The following is a 9,444-nucleotide window of genomic DNA, read 5'->3' on the forward strand; positions in this document are numbered from 1 at the left end:
TACTATGACAGATACAAACAGTACTGTAAGGATGTTTGAGAGGGTTGTTATTTCCTTTTGGAATGTATTTATCAAGGCAGTGGGCATTTACTGGAATGGAATGGAATAGAATAGAATATTTTCAGTTGTAAGGACCTAGAGTGATCATCTAGTCCAAGTGCCTGATCACTTCAGGGCTGACCAAGTTAAAGCATCTTATTAAGGTCATTGTCCAAATGCCTTATAAACCCTGACAGGCTTGGGGCATCGACCGCCTCTTTGAGAAGCCTGTTCCAGGGTCTGATCACCCTCTCCGTAAAGAAATGCTTCCTCATGTCCACTCTGACCCTCCCCGGGCGCAGCTTTGACCCATTCCCAGGCGTCCTGTCCCTGGGTACCAGAAGAGGAGCTCAGCACCTCCCTCTCCACGTTCCTCCCGAGAAGGCTGGAGGGAGCCATGAGGTGGCCCCTCGGCCTCCTTCTCTCCAAAGGAGACAAACCGAGTCCTCAGCTGCTCCTCACAGAACGTTCCTTCCAGCCCTTCATCAGCTTTGTGCCCTCCTCTGGACACATTAATTCAGTCTGACACAAACACTTTAAGAATACTGTTTTACCTCACTTTTTCTCCCAGTGTGTGCAATAATTTAACTGATTCACATTTGTTAACACACTCACATGTGTGTCAAATGCCAAAAATTGATTTAATGGAGGTCTTTAATTGAGATAGTTATTAAACCTAAACTCAATGCAAAAGGAGCTACTGAACATTCAGTAGCATAACAGAGTTTGTCTCCATATGTCTGCAGTTTCTTAATCACAGCAGATCGAAATAAATATAATGCTGCTCACCATGTGCTCAATATCTGGCTCTAGAGCGTATTAGAGTGTATCTTTAATTTACAGTAGTATGAAAATGTACTCAGAAAAAGACGAAATTAATTATCATTAAATATGCAATGTCTGCAGAGAGCAGAGAGTGTGGAGTCTTGATTTCTGAAATCAGGGCTCTGGAAACGCAGTTATTTTCTCCATCTACTGAAGTCCTCGCTGGGCCTCTGGAACAGAACTGCATGAGCAGTGCTGCTGTTTTCAACTCTTCACACTTTTCTCAGGGTGTCTAGAACTTTTTCTTTATACTTTTAAAGTCTTTACCCTGTCTGCTGAATAATCTTTGTCAGTTATAAAATATACCTTTCAGATGGGAATTACAAACAATTTTGCTCTGAGGATGTCACAGTTGCTACAGTTTTAAAAGCCAGACTTAGGTTTCAAAAAACTTAAGATCTAATGATGGCCTAAAACCCCCTGAATATTATATTTTCATTTTAAAAATATTGAAATTAAGATTGCCCAACCTCCTTTGTAGCATGCTAAGCTCATAATGATGAAATTCTGTTGTTACAGAAGCTGTAAGTCCTTCCCAAAAAATAAAGGAAATCCTGGAAAAATACCATGACCTATTTACACTAAAGTGGGAAGGAGTTGTTGGCAACATACGTGTTCCAAGGTTTGTAATATTCTACCTGCTTTCATGTTTTATCCATGTTTTCTTTTTAAAATTGTGCCTATTCCTAGAGGCTTCAGTCGTAAAATAGGGTCATGTTTTGCTGAGCTGGTAAACGCATAGCTAACAATTGTCTTTGTTTCAAACACTGATTTGTAGACAGAATATTTTAAGGATCTGAAATATAGTGCCACAAAGTGATTTAGCTGTATATGTAGATAATGCAGTTTTGACAAAAAGTCTACTGGTGCAGTGTTTGATGAATATTTTAAGTATATGTGAGCATAAGTGTCATTTCTGGCTTTGCTCATAACTGTTTTTAAATCCAAGTATTAAAAACTATAGCATCTCTAAGCAGCTCTAAGATTGGAGCACAGATTTCAGAAGCAAAGTAGTGCAGATACATCTCACAGTTTACAATTTCAAACATCTGATCGTAAAACTAATACCATTTTATGGAGTTTATTCATAAACACACTTCGTATTTACAGAAGTACTTTTAAGATCATAGCAATAGAGGGATAAAAGGGATCTCGAGAGGTCAAGCAGTGATGACCCTCAGTCATCGCTGGACCTTCCTTTAAAACTGCTGGTTTAATCAGTCCTTTGAAATCTTCTCTATTTAGGTAAAATCACTGTGTAGTTACTCTAGTGTTTCTTCATAGCAATTACAAAGATGGTTACCTGTTATCAAATTGCATAGTTTCTGCTGCCAGCTAGGCTGATTATTCACATCTCTTTTCAAAACCTAATTTCCTGATATCCCGATGGGTGCATACATGAATACTCCCATTGAATGTTAAATACTGTTATTTCAAAGCTGTACAGTGTGTACAGCGATGATTTATTTTTGTTTTTAGGAGGCTGGTATTCATCAAAAAATACACTATGCCTCTCTTTTACTTTGAGATGTTACTACACTGAGTATACCTCTGTATTCAAATAATAATTATTAACAGTCCATGTGAATTATTACACTTTCCGTAGAATTCTGCAGTCTTGTTTGTCTCCTTGCTTTGCATGCTGACTTTTCTTACAAATATTTCTGGAGTAAATAACACTGAAGTGTTTCCTATGGATAGTTTCTGAAAAATATTCTTTCAGTAACTTCCTTTCTCTCTTCCTTCCTTCCAGCCAAGCTGAATGGGAGCAGCTGCTGACAAACTGCAGTGCGTTTCTGTTCTACGGGATGGAGAGATTTATGTCTCATATTTTACTCAACAGACTGGCTGCTATGAACATCCCAAGTGAGATAAGAAAACTGAAAAATATTTTTTTAATTACACTGCCTTTTGTTCCCAGTTGTGTTTATTTCATGCTGTATCGTTATCACAGTATTGATGTTAGCAATTAAGGGCTTTTTTCAAGATTCAGGGTTTTAATCAGAAAACCTTTGCAATATGTAGATTTTATTCTTTCTCACAGCTTTCTTGTTATTCCTCACAAATAAGTTTAGTCCATCTCCACTTCCAAATGTTGGAATTTCTTATGTTCCAAAAACTGAGTCATCATCCGATGGTTTTCCCAGTGACTCCTGTTCTTTTCTATGGAATTTAGTATTTGGTAGCAAGGTATTTGTTATTGTTAAGAACACCCTCTGCAGTACCACTTCTCCAAAATTCCTCAGTCTCCACTCAGGCAAAGCAGAATTGTCTGTCAAGACTGCATTAACGCTGAATGATCTGAATGATTACTCTGATGTTACAGAGCATTTATAGACTCTGAGAAGGTTTGGGTTTTTGGTTTGTTTTTTTTTGTTTTGGTTTTTTTTCGCTGCTTCTTCACAACTCTTTAGTCTTTCTGCTGTGTTAGCAGATTTTGGATTCCCAATCTTCCTTTGGATTCCCAATCTTCCTTTGGATTCCCAATCTTCCTTTCCCCTCATATTCCCCTCGCACATCTGGAAGGAGCTCAACTTTGGAGTTGTGTTTAATTTGTCACGGTAGCCAAATTGCTACATCGCTGTATCATGTTGAGATGTAAAATGAAGAAGGAGAGTACACATCAGGTTGTGAAGCCCTGCAAAGCAACAGGAAGCTTCTTCAGGAAGCGTTGATTTTCAAAGTGATTTAAACATGTATATGTAAATATTATTGGAAAACAAGAAAATATGTCTTCCTGTACACATTGGTCACTCTTGAATATGAGGTTTCAGTTGTCTGTAGACCTGATAGTTACAGGTCTGGCAACTTTTGGAAAGTTTCGGAGCACCTTGTTAACCCTCAGCCTGTGTCCTGCCCTTAAAATATGCCAGGGTTAATTCTCCAGTGCATCTTATTTTCTTTAATGGAAAATAAATTAATTTCAAATGTATTGATTTTAGTCCTCAAAGGATTGTTCTATTTTCTGACCACCTACACAACTTGTACTTGTTAGCTGATAAAATTACTGTTGTCTTGCAGACTGAGTTTGAGTCTATTCTAGAGCCAATCTTCATGTTAAAAGTACTTTTATTAATAACTCTGAAGTGTGCCTGAGGTTTCTTAGGGCTCTAACCTGGAGACACTATTATTAAATATTGTTGTTGATCATCGATGTGGTGAAATAGAATATATCATAGCTGAATCTAGTTATGAGACCAGGCTGAGAAAGAGAATGAGGTGGTTCAGCAACTCCTGAAATGCAGAATTAGAATGCAAATTAACCTTGCTTTATGGAAATGTTTAGCAGGAGGTAGTTCACAAAAGCCTAGAGGGAGGTGTTATGCTTAAAGAGAAATAAACATTGATAAGTTAGGGAATGACTGCTTAAAGGGCAGAATTACAGAGTAGAGTCAAGAGGTGGATCACAAATTAAACAATGTCATCTTGCTAGGGGGAAAAAGAAAACATAAAGCTCTGTATAGGGGTAACTATACAGGGCTTTCATTTCCAAGATATATGAAATAATTCCCCACTACTTAGTTTTGCAAAGGTCTCACCTGGAGAAGAATATTGAACAAATAGAATAAGTTATTGGTGGAGAACATTAAGAGTGGAGAACAGAAGGCTATACCACAGATTTGTGTGCATAGTTTTGTTAATAAATATGTACGTGCATTCATGTGTATATGTGCTTATAAAACATACTTTAGGAGGAAAGACTGACATATTGAGGGGATACATGGTAATAGTTCTTGAGTAAGTCAAAGACTTTCCAAGCAGAAAGGTAATTTAGTTCTCATTTGCTTGAGAGTAGCAGGTTTAAGCTGCAGCAAACTGAACAGTAGGGAAAGCTTTTTAATTCTAAGTGTGTTCTAAGTTATTTCAGTGAAGGACTTTAAGGAAAATAAGGGATGATTGAGATGCAACTTGGTCCTAACTTGTGGAGAGGAGCTGCATTAGATAACATTTCCATACCTCCAATGGAGTCATGTAGATAGGTCATTAGCCTGTAATAAGATGGTATGTGGACTTCATTATTAGTTATACGAAGGTGGTGAAAGAAAAAAAAAAACCTACAAAACACTGTGGAAAAGTGTATCAAAGTTACATCAAATAATGTTAAGGTGACTTCATTAGTGTTCTTTTACTTAATACTTAACAATTCTGGCTGAAATATATAAATTTTATATTAGTTGTTTAGACTGTGTTCAAGAAAGCAATTAACTAAGAAAGGCCTGATTTACTTATATTTATTATGTTGGGCATTATTATTAGTGCAGATACCATTGCTATAACACTTTTTTCCAGAATGCCATTTGATCATACTTCTAGATCTGATGCGATCAAAGCAAAGTCATCAAAGAATTACAAAGTCTGATATCCACAAAAGGTAGGATAAAGTTTATTTTGATAAAGTCCCCAATACGGCAGATTATTTTTATTTCAAAGCAAAGTTAAAATGCTGAGTTGTAAATATTCTCATTTACTTCTGCAAGTAGAAGGGCTCGTATCTGCACCTAAGGGAGAAGTTAGCCTCTTTATCTTGTAACTTCATTCTTTACGTAGGGCTAAATAGGATGAAAGCTCTGTTACAAGTCAATGATGAAGAAAATATGATACAGAAATGTTGCTACATCCACATACTTCCCAATTCTGAGTTCAAGATTCTCAAAATGTTCTAATAAGATACATAAAAATTCCCTTTTACAGATAAACCATTAAGAGTCCATCTAAGGTTTCATACACTGAGCAGTTTAATAGTCAGCCAGTTTTTTATTTAAATAAATTATTATGGCATGTTAAATAACCTGTTCAGAATCTTTAATATTATTAATCAGAGCTTCTTTAGCCTTAAAAGCACCTCAGTATTTTCCTTGCTTTTAAGTGGACAAGTGGCAGGGTTTATATACTTTCACTGTATGTCTATTATGTCTCCTCTCCTTTCCTCTTCTCTAAATGCAGTCTGGCATTCTCTTTCCCCTTTTATTAAAAAGTGTTTTATATAAAGAAAAGTTATATTTTTTCATATATTCTGTTCATTTTTAGTTTATTGATCTCATACTTTTGTTTTTCTTTAGTTGTCTACGTATTGCTATAGAGAGACCAACAGAGACGGCAGTGCTTCTAAGCCTTACTGGTGTTCGTTCTATAATAGCCAACCAGTGGTACACTACCTTGCAAGAGAATGCAGAAAGGCTAGAGATTTTCTCCGAGAGTAAGTATTTGTATTCATCTTTGTTTGCGTGTATATTGTTTCAGACAGTTGTATATATGCACTCATAGAGTGCATATCTACTTGTCTCCCATCTCTCTTCTTTCTTTGCTCACCACCAAATTTGCCTGGAGTTTCCATGGGAGGTAAACTGCGTGCAGGAGCCACCGTGTTGTTGACAGGTTGATCTTTCAAACAGAACAGTAACCTGTTTAAATCAGTTTTTGGGAGGGGGTGGTGTTTATGGTCATATGGTAAGAATAGGATTTCTGTGGTGAGGAGCAGTGTCCTAGGACTTGTCAATCTGTAGTTACATAAACTATGGGGGGGGAAAAAAGCTGGAGACAACTCACATCTTCAGAGATACAAAACTAAATCTGTAAAGGTATCCTTTTACATTAAGATATAAACATAAAGACCTCAGGCTGTATGGTTGATATTTTCTTGTTTTTCAAAACTTTCCTTAAAACCTCACAGAAACTAATATTTCTTTCCAGGTTTGTTGAACATTGGTAGAACAACTGGGCAGACAGTCCATATTCTTCAAAAGAGTAAGATTCACAGGGAAAGGGATTCTATTAAAAGTAAGAATTAAAAAGCTTAGTAGAGAAGACTGGCAGTGCATGTTAACTAGAACCTGGTAGACCTACGGGTAGTTCACAGGTATAAGTGAAATCTTTCAGATGAGCTATGACAAATTTTTGTGACACAAGAATTGAGAGTGGGAAGACCACTGATACAATATTATAATTGGAGTAGCTGTATTTTACCTATGTAAAATTTTAGGGACACTTTGTCATAGCTCACAAAAAGCTAAAATTTACGCTCCGCTGAACTGTAACAAAATGAAACAGTGTGAGTCAAAAGTTACATCTGGAGTGTGACATGAACAATATAAATGGTGTGGATTATAGACTGCAAAACAGTAAGTTGAACAGTCTGCATTGTAAGGGGCGCACTACATCCACGAAATTCCACCTGGCCTCTTGTTGGAGAGCGGAGAAGGATTTTTGAGTAAAACAACTTTTAATATACTCTTTATAAAATTATATAGGTATTTTTCATTGTATCTGACTTACATCTTAAAATAAGGGTAAATGAAATAAATTTTAATTATAACTTACACTGTCATAGAATTGAAGAGAGAGAGTTCAGATCAGAAACGTTGCCTAGTTTTCTGTTTTGTCAGAAAATGCTTCTTGGATTTAGTGGCAGTTATTAATATTATAAAAAGAATGTAAAAGAACCACAAATACTAATCAAAGAGAAGATGTGATAAATTACTGCACTTAAAGCATTCTTATGTTCAGTCATATTCAGAAATAATAATATATTTAAAATATTTTTATAGTGGAAGCAGATTCTCACAGCTCTCCTGGGGACAAAGGAGAAGAACAGACCATTCACACTTCCTCAAATCTTCCTGCAACTCATCCATCGTTTTTTAATTGTGTGCTATATGGTTTACCCAACATAATGATGATGTAATTTCTGTCAGACTTCTCACACTAGCAGTATCACTGCACTGTGCGTAGGGCACATTTTGCATTTAAAGGTGTGGCAGATACTTATTTCTGTTTGGCCAAAGGAGAGGTGAGCTTAAGAAAATGCGTTTTGCTGATAGACTGATTTCTGGCTCAGATGTAAGCAGTTTGATATTAGAGTAAGTGTCAGGAAAACATCAAAGAACGTTTATTTTAGAGATTTCAGTTAGTACTCTTAAGGTTTTCTGAACTCAGTGAATCCCTTAAAAGAATTTGGTGACTACCAACACTTCTTAAAGGAAACTAGGCTAGTATTTTTGGGCACTGATGCACGAGTGGAATTGGAATGTAACATTGTCAATGCTTCCATTTGGAAAAACTTTTAATTGATGTATTTTATTTTTGACATGGAAGATTTATCAGGAGAATAGCTGAAAAATTTACCAAGTCATCTTATTCTGAGTAAATTGATTTTTAACTTTTTATATAGTGGTAGCTGCAGTTTAATTAGAAAACAAAATGTTTAATAAGTTCTGCTTGCTTTATTTCCCTGTAGTTTTCCTGAATAACAGATGAAGATATATTAAATTATTCCAAAATCCCAAATAAGATTATTATATGTTTAGATTTTGTAACATGCTCTGTTGTTCAGCAATGCATTTTTAAAATACATACTTTAACACTTTATTTGTAGTGATAACAGGAGAAATAAATGTAAAATTATATAGCACTTATGGAAAATACAAAGATTTGATCGTTATTGCAATTAAAACCATTTAAAGAGTCTCTTTTTTTTTCCCTCCCCCCAGTAAAATGGTGATGTCTGTTTCCTATGATAAGTTTTTTGGTGTTCCTGATAGAGCATTAAAATGACACTGAAAAGATCCGGTTCTTGGCTACCTGCTGTGCTACAGTGAATTAGAACCTGATAAGAGAGGAGCGCTATTATAGACCATAATTACAAAAACATGACCTGCAAAATACTTTTTTTATGCACACAATATAAATTTGTGCTTCCTTCCCCCTTGCTCTCACAATTTAATTAGGTGGTGTTATATGAACTGCAGCTGCTCTGTCAAACTGTGTTTCATAACCTGCACGATTTTTATTTGCTTTATATGTAATTTTCTTCTTTATTTAGACATAGGACATATATTTTCTATGGCATGTATCTGGGCATTCAGTAACAATACAAATTAAGTAAAGAAGAGATCATAGACTGTACGTAAGCTATCCAGCCTGAAAATTAAGGATTCAGTGTAAGATATTTTCAAGTCTCTGAACTTGCCATGTTTCACCACATACTGGGATGAGTCCCTTTCCTCAAGTTCTCACATTTATTTGTTTGTCTATTTTTAGGTCTTACCAGGTACCTTTTCATTGCATCACTGTTACACAGCTGCTTTTTGAAAATCCCATGCATGGTATTTGGGAAGCACAAGTAGTTCTGAGTTTGAAGAAGCAATTTCTCTTGACTTTAGCACATGTGCACACTTGTTGTTCAGTATAGCAAAGGTCCGCTATATTGTTAATTTTTTAAATTATTTCCTAGATTAGTTTCCACATATTCTCCAACACATTCATTGCAATGAAATTGTATTTCCCTGCTGTTAATGGCATTTTTTACCTGGAATGCCATCTTTCTAGCGCTGTCCCTTTTTCTGTAACGTAAAAGGCTTTAGAAAAAAAGTGTATTCAATGGGAATCATGAAGTCTTGTCTGCCTTGCTACATTACAGTTTTCATGAATTTGTATTAACTTCAACCTTCTTGAAATAAGAAATTTCACAAATAGTAAAGTCCAGAAAAGTTCCGATGCTTCAGAAATGACAGCATTGTTCTTTGAGAATAATCCAGGATAAAAACTGCAAGATAGCAAAGGTTAGAAAAACCATTGATATCC

General features: G+C 35.8%; 1 protein-coding gene across 1 annotated transcript in view; it reads left to right on the forward strand.

The window, feature by feature from the left end:
- CFAP46 (cilia and flagella associated protein 46) overlaps positions 1–8,196 on the forward strand; it is a 30,511-nt gene extending 22,315 nt beyond the window's left edge. Inside the window, exons 22-27 of the mRNA XM_063339760.1 lie at positions 1,384–1,486; positions 2,618–2,730; positions 5,179–5,236; positions 5,925–6,061; positions 6,556–6,642; positions 7,410–8,196. Coding sequence (XP_063195830.1) covers positions 1,384–1,486; positions 2,618–2,730; positions 5,179–5,236; positions 5,925–6,061; positions 6,556–6,642; positions 7,410–7,546 — 635 coding nt within the window. The 3' untranslated portion in view covers positions 7,547–8,196. The remainder of the gene's footprint in view (positions 1–1,383; positions 1,487–2,617; positions 2,731–5,178; positions 5,237–5,924; positions 6,062–6,555; positions 6,643–7,409) is intronic.
- Positions 8,197–9,444: the final 1,248 nt, after the last annotated feature.

The sequence above is a fragment of the Chroicocephalus ridibundus genome, chromosome 6, assembly GCF_963924245.1.
Source record: "Chroicocephalus ridibundus chromosome 6, bChrRid1.1, whole genome shotgun sequence".
NCBI lineage: Eukaryota > Metazoa > Chordata > Aves > Charadriiformes > Laridae > Chroicocephalus > Chroicocephalus ridibundus.